Below are 19,113 nucleotides of genomic sequence, written 5' to 3'. Positions count from 1 at the left end.
AAGTATATACAGACGAGTTTGACAATATTTGCAGGTTAATTATATAAATAAAAACATTTGTTTATTTTAATGATGAAGTTAAAACTGTCAAGAAAAAAAACTGAAGTGGGCTTGGGCAGGACACGTCGCTAGACTGAAATTGTGAACATTCTACATTCATATGGCAGGTACAAGTCCATCCACAGAACAAAGAGGTACTTGTTTTATTAACCCAAAATGGAAAATGCTCACGTAAGGCAATATATCAATTTCCTGCAATGGGCTTCACCGTACAAACCTTTGAAGGGGCTCAAATATCCTTGAACTTTATTGCAGAGAACTATGCCAGCCACGCCATGGGCACAGTAAAACGCAGCGTGTAGGTTATAGTCTCGTAAATGTATCTGTGAACTCAGTTTGATGGGTTTTTTTTTCGTTTCCACCCCATGTGTATACGAGCGTCGTACGTCACATAGCGTGCTAAATCTCCATAGGTCATGCGGCATGTGTTTAGCAATCATCGGGCAGGTGCAGTGTGTAATGACATACATTTTGTATTCGAGCGAAGAAGCCTAGTCCCCGTGCTGGGTCGCAAGAACTCGTGCTTGCGAAACAATGCCCCTGAGCTTAGTGAAGCGTGTCAGCTGTTCACCCCCTGTTCCTTAGCCTTGTTTATAGAATACGGGATGATCATGGGTTTTCACACAAACATGCTATTGCAAAATGCTACCGTTCAATGTATTTTTGTATTCAGACAATTAAACATTCAAAAAAAAAGCATGACGCCTCAAACTTGTGTTATCAATTTGCTGCACAAATGTTGTGTGCAACAAAGTGGTCTTTATTGATGATGGGCTACCAGTGTTGTAACTTTGTAGTGACCGTGTGCCTAATAACAACGCAAAAAACTATCGGAAACTATCATAACATTTATCTTGATTTGAAGCTTTCGTGACTGCGGGAATCCAAACTCTTTGGTTCTTTCGTTTAAGTCGCGTAGATAGAAAATTAATAGATTGCAACGTTTCGATCGCAACACAAGCAACCGTCATCAGGTGAAACAAACAGCATAAAACTGTTCCTACGTCAGCAGTTCTCCTGCTGTGTTTGTTTGTGTTGCGATCTAAACGTCGTGATCTATTAATTGTCTATCTCCGTGACTTTCCCGAAAGAACCAAAGGGTATAACATTTATCACTTCGTCTTTTTACAATTTCCCCATGAATTCACATTACGTTTGTATTCACCAGCCCAACATTGAAAATACTCCTCACTCACCAAGCTCAGCACAATAACAGCAATGTTTATTTACAAGAGACGTGAACATGTTCGTATCGTTTAGAAAATGCATCTTTGACGACAGCTAAATAAAGTAATTAATTTAAAAGTAATCCTGCAAACAATGCTTCACAGTGCATCGCCTACGAGGCCTTGTGGGTAAATGTGATATCAAATTTGCACATTGGATGGAACTGGAGTTACTCCTGGTAACAATTGTGCACACGAGGAACGCTCTAAAGACATCAGCGTTGATTGATTTACATCGGAAACTGGGAGTATCTCATGCAACGTTATTCAATAATATTGTTCTTGGACGGAGCTAAATGGACAGGCCACGATTCCAGACGTCTTTAAGAGAAGGCAATCAAGGTAGGGGTGCATTGAGAGAGAAGAGATATGTCGGCGACCTACTTGCTCTACTGCCATCTTCTGGCCACCTCGCAGTCCAGCAAGTTAGTGTCAACATGTTGTGTTCCACTCGTAAACGCGAGACATCACAGCGCCACCACGGCAGGCTTGAACAACACGTGTGTTTGTGTGGATGTATGAGTACCATGTGTGTGCTATGCCTCCATTTCATTCGGTATGTCTGCTCTTGTCGATTCGTGTGTTTGGATGTGCTAAGTAGACATGTATGTTCGATTGCACTGGCATGTATTGTGTGTGCGTGCTGTGGGTACATGTTGTGTGTGCTATGACTGTTTCACTATTCTATGTGTTCCACGACCGTCTGGAACGCTCTTCCTTCCAATGTCAGGATGCCAATGGAGCGATGCACTTTCACATCTAGAATGCAAACTCATGTCTCTTGCACTGCTTATTGTGTTTAGTTCTGTTTCCTTACGCCCCCCCCCAGCACCTACGATTATCACGGTTGGCTATGTACGATGCGAAAGGAGTTCAACATGCGCGCTATGTTTTGCGTGCGGCTATGAGCACATGCGAGTGGGCTACTGCTGAGCTGTTCGATACAGGTCTGAAACTTCGCTCATGTGAAAAAAAAAAACATGTAAAACCTCAGGCGCCCCATACTAGCATTCTCTTGGCGTTCCAGAACTTCGGTCACGGATATTCTCGAATTTAAACACCACCCATGTCCAACCTAATGGCGCCTTCAGAGAACCGTGGGGCTTAAATCATTTGTGTCCTCATTAACGAAACTTCAGGTTCGCGTGGGATAGCTTGGGACACGACCTATGTAACATATTTACAAGAGATATTTGTTTCATCGTGAGGGGGGTTTGGGTCTTCAAACATCGAGGAGACGCGTGGGAAAAGGATAAACAAACTATCACATGCAGCAGTCACGGGGGAGTGGTGGCGCAGTGGTTAGCGCACTTGCCCTGTGTTCAACTAGGCAACCTAAGTTCGATTTCCAGCCACGGCTAACATCAGTGGGTCCCGGGAACCCCCCGCCCCCCCTCCATTAACCCGCACAGGATTAACACGAGTTAGAAACTACATGCAAATCCACGATATTTGATTAAAACTGTTACGAAAAGTGCATGGGCTTGGGCACGAAACGTCTCTCAAAGTGATCACCAACGGCGATGGAGTGGCAGCCGAGGAATTGAACGCGTCCGTGGGGAAGATCCGCCGAGACGATTGGAGCAATGAAAGCATCTCGTGGCCAGGGCGTTGGGTTGGATTGTTACATCACGGGGTCAGCTTGAGGAGGAGGAGGAGGCTTTCGTGCATCGGTGGACTGACGGATAGGGCCAGTGACTGCACCCTTTGGGCAGAGCTACAGAATGTTGACTAACGCGGCCCTTGCCTGACTCCCAGACTTTTAGGGCAGACCCTTTGTCCGTGGGTTACAACTACAATTAAGACGCCGTGTTTGCTTTCGTGTTTCCTTCACGGCGCGCTGACGATGTTGCTCTCTGTCCGTTGTTGTTTTACAGGTCGTTAATTTTAACGGCCTCGCGAGGGTTATCTCAGCGTTATCCAATTCCACGTCAATCAGTGCCACCACCGCCTCCTCGTGCAGACGCGAGTGCGTGGTGCTCGCGGTCCGAAGTTCCTCTTCGCGAAAATTAACTCAGAAAAGTGTATGTATTTGTGTATATGCAACATTGCATCTATGCAGCGTTGCATATACACTGACACACGGTAGCATTCTGCTGCGGACCGATACATTGGTACGTGCTCATATTATTTGGTTCTTTGGGTAAAGTCACGTAGATAGAAAAAGAATAATAAAGTGAATCAGAATAATAATGGTTTACATAAAAAAAAATATTTTTATTTTTTTTCACTTTATTTATTTCTATCTACGTGACTTTACCGAAATAATCAAGCCATATGAATTCCTGCAGTCACGAAAGTTTAAAGTCAACATTGGTAGGTGCGTTAAGGAATCTGATCGCAGTCACGGATTACTGAAGCATCTAATAGAGTCACATGCCGAGACCGTAGTCCACACATCATGCCGATGATATACGAGCGTTATACGTAGCCGTCTATGAGCAAAAATTATGTCAACGCATTTACATTTACAATCCACAGGAACAGGAATCGAACCCGGTTCGTGTTACTTGCATCATCACAACTCCTTCTCTGCGAAGCGGTCCGCTCCATTCATAATGTAAACGGGACATTCTTAATTTTTGGAGCTTTCGTGACTGCAGGAATTATTCTTTGGTTCTTTCGGTTAAGTCACGTCTAAAGATAAAATAATAAATTAAAATAATAGCGACGTTTCGATTGCAATCGATTGCAGTTAAAATAATAGCGACGTTTCGATTGCAATCGATTGCAATCGAAACGTCGCTATTATTTTACTTTATTATTTTATATTTAGACGTGACTTAACCGAAAGAACCAAAGAATAAACGGGACATGTTTATTAACTCCTAGGTGGCACGCCATTAGCATTATTAATCACAATGAATCACTCAATGCGTCTCGCACTGCTGTGGTGCCATCTCCACACGGAGTACATCACAAAGACAAAGATCCGTCGTACAGACTGTACGGGGCTACTGGGGCAAGTGTTGTTAGCGAGCACCTATGAAGACCTGCAGGGCGCACGAGAGAGAGGATTAGCATCACGCCCGGCCGCCTTTATCTCCCCAGTGCCGATACTTCACACACCTTTGCCAAGTACGGTAGTGTACTCATAAACAAATGGCTGAGTCGACCTCGAGGTCGCCCGCGACTGCTTCACACATTCGCCACCGATGTTCGCCGTGAGCGGGATTCTCCGAGTCTTCATTTGAAGCTTGCGTGACTGCTGGAACCCATACTCTTTGGTTCTTTCGGTAAAGTCACGAAACGTCGTTATTTATTTTATTTTATACCTACGTGACTTTACTGAAAGAACCAAAGAGTATTCTCTGAGTCGTACAGCAAAGCATAGGCCCTGGCCGCTACCCCACAGATGCATTCACGGAGATTGTTGAGCTGAGCCGGTGGGCTCCACGTGGACCGAGCCGGGAGTCGCAATGGGCCCTGGCTATCGGAAGCTCGCGATGAATGAATGAACCGGCGAGGGGAGGGGTGGGGGTTGCCCTTTGATGTGAGGTTGATATATTCAGGGATTGCGGAGCAGCTAGCGGGTGTGTGGGTGGGGAGCTTTCGGTCCAGCGATCCACGTGGCGTGCTTGAACACTTGCTGGAACGACGACAATCAACGCGCGCGCGCGCGCGTTGTTTATTTATATTCGCTGTGACCCATTAATGCGTGCGTGATTTCTAGCGTGGAAGCGGTAGGGTTGGAGGCGAGTGCACTGCGCGACCCTAAGAATCTGTCCATCTTACGAATCCCACCGCCGTCTGAGTTTGACTCCCTGCCCTTGCTAATATCGGTGCGCAAGTTGGCATCAGAAGCAGCCCTGGGTCCCTCTTCAAGGTCGACTCAGCCTTAAATCGTTCCGCCGTTGCGGTGACTATATGTCGGCGCTGGCGCGGCTGGGTGGAGTCTCGACCGGCCTTAATAGGTGCTCGCTGATAGCCCCTGCGCCTCGACACGGAGCCATCTGAGTTGTGTTCCGTAGCAAGGAGTAGTGGCGCTGATGCGCTGCAAGCCGTGGCGAGTTGAATTTGACTCCGAACTATGGCCAACATCAGTTCCACCGTTGTATCGTTACCTTGGCTTGGGACTCCCCTAGGTCGACTCGGCCGTAAATAAGTTCCAGCTAACAGTTCCTGCCAGCCTGTCGGATATGTGGAGAATATTCGTATGCTGCGTTCTAGTCGTGGCAGACAGAGCCAGGATGATTCTATTCCCGCCCCCATTGTCTCTGTATCTTTTCCATTGTTTGGTCCGAGCGAATTTACGGTTGTTCGCATGCTAATAATTTGAATAAGAAAATAAGTCGATGCCTGTCAATCTAATTCAACGGCTGCACTCGAAGACTAATTTATTCGTCTAAGGTAGCGAATCGAAATTCCTAAACTACAATGCGGTCTTAGTGTATTCCAGACTTTTTCATAGCCGCGTGTGTGTATGCGCATTCCCATTGCGCGTGTCGTGATCGGCTCAGCCTTGCAAGAGTCCCCATCGTACTGAAAGTAAGCACTCTATTGGGAAGAGTGGAAAGACAAAGGCGGCGCGGGGTGGTGGCCAACACAATACGGCCCTTCTTGTGTTGACGGTCTTAATAGGCGCTCGCTGACTAAACTTTTACCCTCCCTTGTAAACGACGGAAGGGGGAATGTGTGCACTCGTCTTTGTGTGCGTTTCTTGTGTGAAATATGAAATGTTAGCGTTGTGCATTCACGCACTGGAACCGAAAGTTCCCTGTCGGGTCACGCACAGATGCCTGACAATGGCACCAGCTGTTATCTGCATCTATGATGCGCTGGGCGCGCCCCTAGGTCGGCTCGACCCAAAATAAGAGGTGCAAAAAAAACAAGGCGACTGGACATCGAGATGACCACACAAGACAAAGATCGCCCGTATAGCCCGAACAGACTTTTGGGGCAAGTGCTGTTAGCGAGTAGCACCTATGAAAACCGGCGGGCACACGAGGGGGTGGGTGGCCAGCACCACGCCCGACCGCCTTTGTCTACCTAGTAGCGATGTTTACACACAGCACCAGGTACTCATTTGAGGCTGAGTCCACCTAGGGGAGGCCCAGGACCGGTTCAGATAACCGTCACTGCTGTTGCCGTGTGCGGGAATCGAACCCGGGTCGCCGGGTTCATTGCGCAGCGTAGCGCTAACCGCTACACTACCGCTCCCCACACAAACGGACACACACATACGGGCACACACACACTCACACACACTCACACATGCCTGCCCACCATCCCCGTCGCGTTCAGTTCCGCCCTTAATAGGCGCTCGCTAACAGCGCTCGCCACCGCAGTCTATTGAGGCTGAATGGGGGACCTTTGTCTCCGTGTTGTGTCTTCCTCTGCGCGGTTCACGCATCGCTAAGCACCGCAAGACTGTGGCTCAAGTGCCGCGCAGACAAGCGGCGAGTCGGCGTCGGCTCGCGCTTCGGTATCGCATTCGCCGAGGAAGTTTACGAAGATTGCAGGCCTCCGATAAGTTTAGCGGTGCAATTATGAACGGCAGAAAAAAAAATCATTATCTTACTCCCGCACCAGAGGCAGGCGCCAATGCTCCGAAAAGGGTCTCGTCTGCCTGTCCATTGACCGAATTGAGGATTCACTCGCATAGGCGCTGTGTGTGTGTGTGCGCATCTCTGAGAAAAGGGGGTGAAAACTAAGATGATGGAATCCCGGACGCTCGGTGGGAGATGTGAGCGCGTTAAGTTTTGCATGCGCGTTCGCAACTTGCGATGTGTGATTCGGCAATACTTCGGAATAATTTGACAAATATTACATTTTCTTCTGATTATAAGACGCACTCCATCAGTAGCGGGGGGCGGGGTGGTCTTATAATCCGCTAGATGTGTGAAACCATATCTGCTTGACTTTTGCTGCCACCTGGCACAAGTTTGCGTTGAGTATAAACTTTCAAGAGCGTCTCATATACAATCGGGTTAATACGGCCTGTAGCCAGGAAAGCAGGAAAACCCTCGCCGTGTCTGAAGTCGTTTTCATCTCCCAGGAGATCCATGCCCTACGTTGGTCATCTTTGCCCAATACCATTCATGAGTATGCAGCATTGTTGGGTAGATGCTGGCCAACTCGGATGAGCTCGAGTGACGGTGGGATAAAATCGCACGCGAACTCGGCTGCCGTGTGTGGGCAAGCTTAGCCATAGGCTAATGAAGCACGCTGGACCTCTCGGGGTGCCATGGGGGGTTGCTAAGCCGGTGGGTTATACGGAATTAAAACGTTCTGGTTCACTTGCGAGACGGAATATAGTTGTATATGCATGCGCATGAGGCTGTGGGAGCTCGATGGCACATTGGACTTGCAACCCGGGTCCCACCACCGGTTTAGATAACTTAGATTCCATCTTCCGGCGTGGCAATTGAAACAATGGAGCAAGGTTTTTTTTTGTGTTTAATCCCTAAGCCATGTGGGCCAGCTAGCAATACACGCGGGGCACAGCACAGTTCGTCAGGTCCGCGTGTGGCGATGGTAAAGTGTGGGCAACCCCCCCATCCCCCTTTTCTTCCAGCACTCCGGGTCAGCATGGAAGAGTAGGCCAAATATTGTAATTTGAAACGATGTTTATTTTACCATGTCAGGCCCACTGAGCTATATTTGTATTTTTTTTGTTCAGAAGCAAACCTGGCTATCACAAATGACAACTCAACGAGGTGGCTGATTACTTGGAAATGTATATCAGCAGCCAAATGCTCTTCAGCGCGTTTCTCTAAATGTGGAGGGAGAAAAAAACCCACAAAAATCCACGCGGCCACGAGGAGAATACGCAGGCTCCAAATATAGCAGCAGGCGTCATGGCCTGGATCGACACAACGACCTCCCGTATACCAGGCAAGGTAGTTAACATCCCGCCACCACTCTAGTGGAGGCCCTTTTCCTTGCCTTTCGCAATAGAGCGTGGTAAACGCCACGACGCATACTTCTTTTGCGTGCGTGGGCTGTAGGTTATTGGCACGTCCTCTAAAACGACTGCTCGCCACAGTAAACATTTGGGAAGTTCGTGAATGCGGTGCCGCATGGACGTGTGCGCACGCTCGCGTGCTGGCGTCTTGAACCCGCCCGACTCGGCTCGATGCCCGGTCAAGGCCAACATCACTGACGAATGATATCTGAAACGGTGCTGACTTCCCTACCGTTTTCGAACTCGCGTTGAGCAACTTTGGTGAAGTATGGCAAACAAGACACATCCCCGTGTGTCCGATGCGTCATGGGGAGGCCTCCATCCAGCAGTGGATTGACAAAAGGTCTTTAAGTTTTGTCAAATTATTATCATCATTATTATTATTTCGAAACCAAATGGTTTACTTACGCAGTGAAAATGTATCTCAATTTGTTGCTTGTTCCCGCTTGGAATGTTTGTTATTCAGTTCGTGTGAGACTGCCGCAGAGCCAGGAGGAACCCACACGTGAAGTCCATAACGACGAGTGAATGCATCTCTTGGCGCGCCTGCGCCTGCCGTGCGTGCGCGCATGTGGGTGTGTGCGTGTGTGTGTGCGTGCGTGTGTGCGTGCGCGCGTGTGCGTACGTGTGTGTGTGCGTGTGTTTTGTCGCTAACAGTGGGGAGCCGGTAGTGTCGTGGTTAGCGCGCTGCGCTACGAACCCGGCGGCCCGAGTATGATTCCCGCTCACGGTCAACACCGGTGACGATTATCTGAACCGGTTCTGGGCCTCCCCTAGGTCGACTGAGCCTCAAATGAGTACCTGGCGTGGTGTGTAAATATTGCCGCTGGGGAGACAAAGGCGGCCGAGCGTGGTGTTGGCCACCCACTTCCTCTTGTGCCGTTCATAGGTGTTCGCTAACAGCACTTGCCCCAACAGTCTATTAAGTCTATACGGGGGATCTTTGTCTTTGTTATCAGTAACAGTGGGGAGCGGTGGTGTAGTGGTTAGTGCGCTCCGCTACGAACCCGGCGACCCGAGTTCAGAATATTTAATTAGACTGAAATAATCCGATGATCTATTAAGCTCTTTTTAACACATATGTCCAACTAGGGGCGGGTCAGCAAGTTTCAACGACAAAATAACAACAGCAGATAGGGGTGGAAAGTATGGGAAAGTTATCCAAGTCACGAAAGAGAAAGAAATAAATAAAATTAAAGTCTACAAATACAAATTGCATAAGCACATCGATTCCTGTCGTTGTTTCAATACCGAATGCCATCTTGGGCAAGGCAGAAAAACAAAACAAAAGTCCAGGATCACGCCAAGACACCACACAGCCCCTCAATAAGATTGCACATTAAAATTGAACTATCAATGTATGAATAAGAATCAAAGTTACAGATCACATTGGCAAATGTGGTTGTATCCGGCACTTTGAAGGAATATTTGGTGTGTTAAGGGAGGAACCAAGGTTGTTCTTAAACGTTGGCGCTGCAACGGCTTTGTCACCTATTCCAATTCTTGTTCTTGGGATCGTTAAACGCCAATTGGACGGACGTCTTAGACTTCTTAGGTTTTGACAATATGGTATATGGTTAATGAATTAGCAAAGCAACGCGCAGATTTGTCAAAAAGGATTCTATGGATGAACAGGGCCCAAAAAATGTTATCCTCACTCACGGCCAACACCAGTGACGATTATCTGCACCGGTCCTGGTCTTCCCCTAGGTTGACTCAGCCTCAAATGCGTACCTGGTGCGATGTGGAAAACATCGCCACTGGGGAGACAAAGGCGGCCGGGCATGGTTCTGACCACCCACGCCCTCGTGTGCCGTGCCGGCCTTCATCGGTGCTCGATGACAACACTTGCCCCAAAAGTCTATTAAGGCTACACGGGGGATCGTTGTCTATTGGCAAGGAATGCAAGGTTAAAGTTTGCATATTTTCTTACGTGCGACGCAACCCCAAACAGAGCCAATAACCGGATCACCCGGAATGCGACCGCTCTCATCGGATCTCGCAAGCTAAGCAGGGTTAAAAGCATGGGATAGTGCGTGTGTAGGAAACTCCCGCACGCAAGGCAGCCGAGTAATTAGCGCTGTGAGGAATAGAGGGCAGTGCAGCAGCATCCATTGTTATTCTGTCCTCCGCCCACACCTTCACCACCATCACCTAAGCAGCGTGGTCAGGGTTGGACAAGTGTCTCACGGCCTCCAAAGTCGTGGGGAGGATTGAGGCCCCACTGTCCAGCAGTGGATTGACAAAACGACGCGATGCATGTCCAGTCCAACAACCAAGCAGAGAGGAAACAAACTCAGATATAGCATGCACCAATGTTTACCGATGTCTGTATAAACACCGATGCTGGCAAGAACTTAAGAATGCACTGCAGCCCTTTGTGCACTGCTGTAGAAAATCTTCCGCAAGCCGCGTCAATCACCGATGTTGTATGGAGCGTACCTCAACAGCCCGATTGAACAGCGTGTCGCGAAATGCACGATTCGGTCCAGAACTAGAGTTCCCAAGACAAATTGTTGACGTTAGGATGCCTAATGACTGTTATTTGTAGCAACTAATTAAACGGTCCACTTGAAGCTGCGGCATGTTGTTAAGAGCAAGGCTATTGCAACACTCTCTGATCGCATTCCAACGTTAACCCTGTAACTGCAGAGCGCAAGTTGGCCTCTTCGGCAAACCCATACGTTCTTTGTCTTCACGCGAATATACCGACGTTATTTGGCAGCGTTTGTTCAAGCAAGCAAAGTCTCTCCCGCTTCCCGCCTTTTGGGTGTCATCAGCATGCAAGCCTGTCGACCGTTCTTCTAGGGCTGCCGGGTGCTTTTTGGCAAGAGTACTGCGTCTGCACAACGGTGCCATGTTCAGCGCAGAAGCGCAATGCCGCTTACCGTGCGTTGTTGCTGTGGAGCGCTGTGTGCTGAAAATTCGGATAACGGATAAAGTCAGAGCGATTGCCTGCTCCAAATGAGCGTTGAGGCAGCGACGGATTATCGTAGTAGCAAAAGTAGCTACTACATATGTAGTAGCAGGAGTAGCTACTACATATGTAATAGCTACGGGCCCCGCACTTTCAAGGGCCCCGCGCTAAATGTTTTCAAGCTATCAATTCCGGTTCAGTGATTCTGCACTTGCTCTATTACTATAGTACTATACTGCCTTCAACTTTTATGAACGACTGGGTGTTTAAGGTTAGCGATTTGTCGTATTATCTGGCTGTAAAGCAAATGAAAAAAAATATTACTTTACTATGCAAGTAAAAAATTTGTGTTTTAATATTTGTCTTTTTCTTTTTATTTAAGACCCCTTCATAACACATGCTACAGGCCCCGCACGAGCTTAGTGCGGCACTGCGTTGAGGCGGTACTCGCCAACCGTTTGCAGCCACGAACCGGTGGTGGAAATTCCTCTTTCCTATGGCGAGAGTCGGCGCCTCTCCATAGGGCAACCAACAGTGGTCTTCGTCACAAAGCGGCACTCATTTAAGGCACCCCAAGAGCACGATGGGCTGAGTCAGACAGACACCCCCCCACCCTGCAAGCGGGATTCGAACTCTCAACCTTTGGTTTGCGAGCGACTCAATCAAAACTTACCGCCGTGAGCTAACAAGACGCGTGTGCGTCCGTGTGTTTTTTTTATTTTGGCAAGTCCATCTGCCCATTGGCTACCCCGCACCAACATCATCCACGTCCCGACGAAACCCTTGATAAGCTCGCTCCAGCGTCCTCGCAATCGTGTGTTTTTTTTTTTACAGCGGTGCAATCGCCCCTGAAAGCTTAACGTGTTAATTTTAATTGTTTAATTGTCGTCCGCTTCCTGCCTCCCTCTATTGAACACGGGCCATCATACAGCGCGGCCTTTTAGTGCGTGCCGGCCACCTAGTGAGACGTCGGGTATTGAAATGCACGGGATTCTTGCTGGGCTTTACAACAACAAAAAGAACCAAAGCCGCCCCCCCCTCCCCTCGTTAATTCGAACAGATTGTTAATGTTGTGGATTTGCTCTCCAACACACCGGTGTGCTGTACTAGTAACGAATTTGCATGTTCTGTTTACGTGGCAAAGCTTCCTAACTGGCTGTGTCGGGTGGTAGCGGGTTTAACAACACATTTATATTTACGCGATCTAACCCCAAAAAACTATATTATGGATGATATTGGTTGCGAAAGCCTACGCGTTAAACCAAACGCAGCTTACTGTGTGTGTATCTGCAGCAGCAGCAGTAGCTGCACTGGTGCCCAAAGTTTCCACGTCGTGTTTTTGTGTGAGTGCGTGTGTTAACACGTAGCCAGATTTGTTTTTGTTTGCACACGATTAAAACAAATTGCCATCGTCATCATTAACACAGGCGCTTCCTCGTTACGAACGGACGTGGACTATTATTCTACAACCAGCAAGCTAACGCCAAGTCAAATCAGCCTTTATTCAGAACACGGCTGGAGGACATTCATGTAAATGCTCGCTGATTGTGGCGAGTCATCTGAAACGTCGACATCCTCCCCCATCCCCCAGTTGTTGGCGAAACGTAACCGCTTTTTTGTGTTTATTTGGATCGTTTGCAACGGCAATTTTCAGAACGAGGAGCACCGATGCGAGAGGATGCGTAGGTTGCGGTTCAAATCTGTCAAGAACAGTGAGCTTGGGATGGCTCAAGATTCATGACGGATTGGCGGCCAGTAAAATGGAACGCGTCCCCGAAGGATGCCCACCAAGTAGATGGAGCGATGGAATTGGCTGCACGTGGATTATTAATGACACCGTACGACCGTGAGATACGTCGAAAGCTCGAGGAGGCCTCCATCCAGCAGTGGATCGATCATGACTGACAATGATGATATAGTGCAACAGTATTGGTGGAGCAACACGCATTTCTAATCTGGAGGGCGGCTTTTGTTTTTTGCTGTTGATATTAACGTTTTTGCGTGCACGGTTATATATGTTCAGCCACTGCCCCTGTACGCAATCCTGTGTCTCTTGGATTATATTTGAAAACAGTTGTATGCTCTAGCCCGCAAGGCACGTTTGAGTTGGATGTTGGTGGTGGGCATTCGACACGTCCGCAGAAACCACATCTCGCACACCGCCTCGCTGCCGACCCGAGGCTAGAGCGTGCATCGAACGGGGAGGTTAGCACTGCTTTGATTTGAAGGCGCAGCGTAATGGGGAAAAAAACGCTTGTCGCTTTAAATAACTTAACAGTGCTTATAACTAAATGAAAATATCATGTCTGTGTGTGAGAGAGAGCGAGAGGCCTTTTCTTACTCGTCTGTTTATACGCTTTCCAAGTGTGTGTATAAATTTCGATTTTAATTTCGATTTAAAGCTTTCGTGACTGCAGGGATTCATCTTCTTGGTTCTTTCGGTAAAGTCACGTAGAAGGGAAATAATAAAATAATAAAAATAAAACATAATAAAATACAATTCTCACGACGTTTCGGCCACAACGCAAGCAGCCGTCCTCAGGTCTGTCGGAAAGACAGCGTCTGAAGTCTGTGTATGTTTTTAAATCCTTTATATTAAGTTAACTTGCTTACTTGCTTGCTTGCGTGCTTGCGTGCTTGCTTGCTTGCTTACGACCGTGCAAATCTTACGGCCGTTTTTTAACCCACTTCCCGTGATCCAATCGAGCTGACATTTTCCACACAGACTCGTTGTGCGTGACAATACATTTTAGTGAATTTTTTTTTTAAAAAAATTACACTGTTTAGGGGAAAATAAATAAATATTTAGTTACCAATTGCTTAATGCTGGCAGACAATCATCTGACCCATAGGTGGCAGCCATCTCAAGCCAGAGGACGAAAGGACTCTAGCCGCCACGCATATAAAGGATTTAGAGTGAAAAACTTTGTTTTTACGGGTTAATTTTTTTCTCTCCGTGTCAGTTGCTCTATAGTCTATACAGCCGTTGCGCAAGAGCAGCTTACATTGTGACACTCAACGTACTTATCCTATGGGTGCCATAGGCATAGACGACCCTCGTGTTAGGGTAGGTAGAGCTGTTGTATGTGTTGTGTTGCGGCACATTCACATTCGTTTCCTCTATTCAAAGTAGATGCGCGTGAGTCAAGAGTTAACAATCTTGAACGATTCCATCGTCCAGCGTTGTGGCTTCCACACGTCTCGAAGCAAAGTCCAAGTTGTGCGTGTTTGTGTTTTCCAACGTGGCGAGTCGTGGTGTAGTGGTCAGCGTGCTGCGCTACGAACCTGGTGACCCAAGTTCGATTCCCGCTCACGGCCAACGCCGGTGACGATTATCTGAAACGGTGTTGGGTCTTCCCCTAGGTCGACTCAGCCTCGAATGAGTACCTGGTGCGGTGGGTAAACATCGCCACTGGGGAGACAAAGGCGACTGGGCGTGGTGTTGGCCACCCACCCCCCTCGTGTGCCGTGCAGGCCTTCATAAGTGCTCGCTAACAGCACTTGCCCCTACAGTCTGTTCAGGCTATACGGGGGATCTTTGTCTTTGTTTTCCAACGTAAGTCTCTATGATGTCGACGCAGTGGCATACGTATCTTTCTTAAGGGAAAGCCATCCACGCAAATATTCCAGTCGCGTGTGTGTTTTTACTCACGCTTCCTATCAACTTTACTCACCGAATGACTCATGCGCAACAGCGTACGCTTCAAAACAGTACTACGCTGCTATCATTATCCTGCGAGCTGGCGAATAGACGCAAGGCCAGGCACATCAAGAGATTATTGACTCTATCTGTGCGGAGTTATGAGCATTATGCGTGTCCAGTTTTATCTCAGAGAATTCGGGTTTTCGCCGCATGCGAAGCCAACCAATTACGAATGGCAGTTGACAAATCTCCTCAATCAGGACTCTCATGAAGAGCGATCCTGAGACTCTCGGTCTTTCTGGGATAAAGGGCACTTGAAAAAAACACACATCGTCATCAAAAGCATCAAGAGGTCTGTGAATGTGTCTCAGCTCAAAAGAGGAATTGAGCGGCCCTCCTCTCGTTTTGGTGGAAATTCCCCGTGCCCGTGGCGAGGGCGGGGACTTTGTTTTTCGCGTTTCATCATTCCATTAATTCCCGGCTCATGAGAGAAACTGCGTGGGTGTCGGAACCCGAAGAGAACTGAAATTCGCCTGCGCTGCATTCATTTATTATTTTACCAAGTCAGGCCCCCACCGAGATATCTTGCTCTCATTAACTAAGCGACCTAACCACATATGACAACTCGTCGAAGTGGCTTCATCATGCGGAAATGTACAGCAACCAAATCATATTTTCCGCATGTTGAGTCTAAATGTGTCAGGGTTAAAACCGGAGGACCCGGACGAAAAAAAAATTCCACGCGACCACGGGGAGAAAGAGGCATGCGGACTCCAAATATACAGCCGTCAGGACGGGCTCGAATTCACGACCTCCTGTATACCCGGCGAAGTAGTGAATGTCTGCGTACACGGCGGCGCATCTCTGTGACTTGAGCCACCGGGCCAGTCGCAAACCCCAGGCAATGCGCGCTCTTGAGCAGAGGAACTTGTCAAGAGCACAGATTCCTTTGTATTATGTCCCCATTAAAACGGACCCTCTAATCCAGTACCCACATTGCGATGCATCATAGACCTATATAGAATTACTTTCTCCGTAGAACTTAGTAATCATGCTCTTGCGTGATGTTCGTACGTTTTTCTCTAGAATAGAGGTCTGCGGGGCAGGCTGTATTTAGACGCTGTGAAATGTCGCGTACACTATACAATGTGATGCGTATGCCGGACGGCGCCTGCTGTACACACGTGTGTAACATGTCTAGATTACAAGTACTTTATAAAATTGCATAGAGTAATCCCAACGCCGCTTTCAGTGCGTGGGTACACTTTTGCAAAACTTGACGGAGGATATACTGCTCCCTGCCATGGGAATGCGGAATTGCCATCACTGCGTCAATGTCGCCAACGGAGATGAACTCCTCGTTTCTATCGCTCGTGTGACCAACAAACGAAAAGTCATTGACTTTCTCCCAGTGCCTTGAGTGAGTAGGGGACGTCTAGATTGGATTACACACACTCTTTACTTACTGCAGTTAGACCCGCCACTGCAGCAGAGTGCACTTAAAGAACGTGCTCCAAGTGTTGTCAATCTTATACATTCGTGAGACGGTTAAAACTGAGCCATGGTGACACTATCCCTAGTCTCTGACACTGCTGAAGCTTCACTGCGCATTGCTGTGCTGCATGCACATCAGTTGCACGTGCATGCGTGTAGGAACGTGCGTGCGACAAGTCTGTGATGTTTCAATAAAACTTAAACAAAAAACACAACGCTACAAAAAACACACACGCACAAAGCGAACGAGCGGTTTCAGTGGACGCGGCCGCTTTACCTTCGTTTGAAGCCACGGCGGTGCAAATCCCAAGAAATCCGGCGAAAATCCATGTCAGGGAGAGAGCGGCGAAATTTCCCGAGGCCATGGTCCCTGTGTGCGCGTGCAGGCGCGTGCGTGCGCGCGCGCGCGCGCGAGACGTGCAGAAGTCGGGGAGTTCCGAACGAGGACGGGCTCCCTCTGCGAGACGAGGCGAGTGGAGGATGCGAAGCCCTTAACCCGCTACCATCCAGCCGAGGAGGCGGCAGAGGAGCGAATGATTGCCGGGCTGCTCTTGCCTCGCCAGCAGCGAGCAAAAGCGCTGAGCCAAACCCCTCCCTCGATCCAAGCCCTCCCCCACACTCCCTCCACCCTCCCCTCCCTTCATCCACCCCTCCCTCCCTCTCCCTTTACCCTACCCCCACACAGCGCTCACGACTGACCCTACCCCCACTCGCAGACACAAAGGCAAAGATCCCCCGTGTAGCCTTTAGCGGACTGTTGGGGCAAGTGCTGTTAGCGAGCACCTATTAAAGTCGGGAACGGTACACGAGGGGGTGGGTGGCCAGCACCACGCACGGCCGCCTTTGTCTCCCAAGTGGCGATGTTTACACACCGCACCAGGTACCCAATTGAGGCTGAGTCGACATAGGGGATGCCCAGAACCGGTTCAAATAACCGCCACTGGTGTTGGCCGTGAGCGGGAATCGAATCCGGTCCGCTGGGTTCGTAGCGCAGCGCGCTAACCGCTACACCACCGCTCCCCTAGTCACTGTCGCAGACACAAGGACAGAGATGAACCACTTCCCTCTGTTAACCCCCCTCCCGTTTAGCCTTACGGACTGAATGGGGCAAGATATGTTTGCGAGCACCTATTCAGAATCGGAATATTTATTCATACTGGAGAAAATACGACGAGCTGCGAAGCCCGTTTGCACAGATGTCCCGAAGTTTTCACAGATGTGCAGTATTAAGTGAGGTCGGCGTTTCACGCGAGGAAACGGCGCAGCTTAAACCACCCCCAGCGCTGATGTGTGTAACTCACTCCATCAAGAGCTCATTTAAGGCTGGGTCGACCTACGGGCAGGTCGAGCCAGGTTCAGACAGCACTTTGCGCTGATGTCAGTGGTCGTGAATCGAACCCCATCTCCCGAGACACCGACACTTAGACCTTACGAACAAACACGAACGCATCCCAGATGGTCTTATAGACTGTTTTGGGGCAAGTGCTGTTAGTGAGCACCTATTCAGCCACCAACAAAGACACATACACATGCCACCAACCATAGCTACCACCACCCACCCACCCAACCCCAAACCACAAGCTTCCCACCCTACCCCCACCCACACACATATCCATCCACTGCCGAACTCAACCACCCCTTTCCATCACATCCCCTCCTTTCCTACCCCCCCTCTCTAACGCCCCTGCTCCCACCCTGTCTCCTCCTCCCCCACTTCGCCTAACGCTGCTTTCTTTAATTCTGCCCCTCCACCCGTAGACAGAGCGCGTCGAGCATTGAAGCCTCCTTCTCCGTTGCACCTCCGCAGCTGACAAACGTTGGTGCTGCGGCTTCGACTGAATTGTCTCCCTGGCCTGGGGGAACGGCAACTGGTTACACTCTGGGAGAAGTCGACGTTGTATGTAACGTTGAACTTCGTTCGCACCGTACGTGACCAACCGTGCTCATCGGAGGTGCGGATTTCGTATTAAGTGGTCCCGCACGCCTGCCACGAGGAATGTGGAATTTCGCACCGGGTTCAATGTCAGTGACGGAGATGAGCTTCGCCGTGCTTGGTACTCATATCCACATTGCTACGGCAGTAAGCAGAGTTATTCATAGTCCCAGGCATTGGGATGACGCTCATCTGCGTTGGTGGCCTTGAATACGTGGTGGGAATGCCACATTCTCTTGGTTGAAGCTGTTTTTCATAATTAGTTACGTTTAAAAAATAAATAGTGCACGTTACCTGCGATGACATGCGTTTCAAAGACGTGGTTATTGAAAAAAAGGGGAATAAAAAGTGATATGTGCCAATCCAAGATGCATGCTTGGAATGGCATTGGGAGACAGAAACACACGAAGGTTAATGACACCACCCAAACCGGAATTGGGCAAGACACATGGCGAGGCGAGATGACTAATGGTCAGTGGCTACGATTACTGACGCCTGTATATTTGGAGTTTGCATTTCTCTCTTCCCGTGGTCGTGTGGATTTTTCTCGAGGTCCTCTCGTTTTCCTATCTACATTTAGAATCAACGTACGTTTAGAATATTTGGCTGCTATAAATTTACACGCGATAAGCCACTTCGTTAAGTTATCCTTTGTTGACCAGGTCGCATCTGAACAATATATATAGCTCAGTGGGCTTTGCTTGGTAAGATCAAAATAGTTACGTTCATAGTTTACTTTAAGTTTTAGTTAGTTTCAGTTTAATTTATGATGGAATTTACATCCAAGGAATGGGACACATCCAAGAGGAAGTCCACCGAGAAGGTTGGGCAATAAATAAGCTTGTGGATTCGTACATCCCAGGATCACAAGAGATGATGATGGCGTGGGGAGGCATTCATCTAGCGGTGGATTCATCATGGCTAAAGGTTATG

General features: G+C 48.7%; 1 protein-coding gene across 3 annotated transcripts in view; it reads right to left on the bottom strand.

Annotated features, from left to right (window-relative positions):
* The window catches only part of LOC144945028 (ephrin type-A receptor 4-like), a 105,789-nt gene extending 89,013 nt beyond the window's left edge, over positions 1 to 16,776 (bottom strand). For 2 of the 3 annotated variants that reach the window (XM_078873200.1, XM_078873202.1), the window contains exon 1: positions 16,525 to 16,776. In XM_078873200.1, the coding sequence (XP_078729326.1) occupies positions 16,525 to 16,612 (88 nt within the window). In that variant the 5' untranslated portion in view covers positions 16,613 to 16,776. Of the gene's footprint in view, positions 1 to 10,635; positions 10,686 to 16,524 lie in introns of those variants that run through there. The other variant, XM_078873201.1, reaches the window with a different exon arrangement.
* Positions 16,777 to 19,113: the final 2,337 nt, after the last annotated feature.

The sequence above is a fragment of the Lampetra fluviatilis genome, chromosome 36 (genome assembly GCF_964198595.1).
Source record: "Lampetra fluviatilis chromosome 36, kcLamFluv1.1, whole genome shotgun sequence".
Classification (NCBI taxonomy): Eukaryota; Metazoa; Chordata; class Hyperoartia; order Petromyzontiformes; family Petromyzontidae; genus Lampetra; species Lampetra fluviatilis.
The sequence above is the reverse complement of the archived record's forward strand: the minus strand, read 5'-3'. Positions and strand labels throughout refer to the sequence as shown.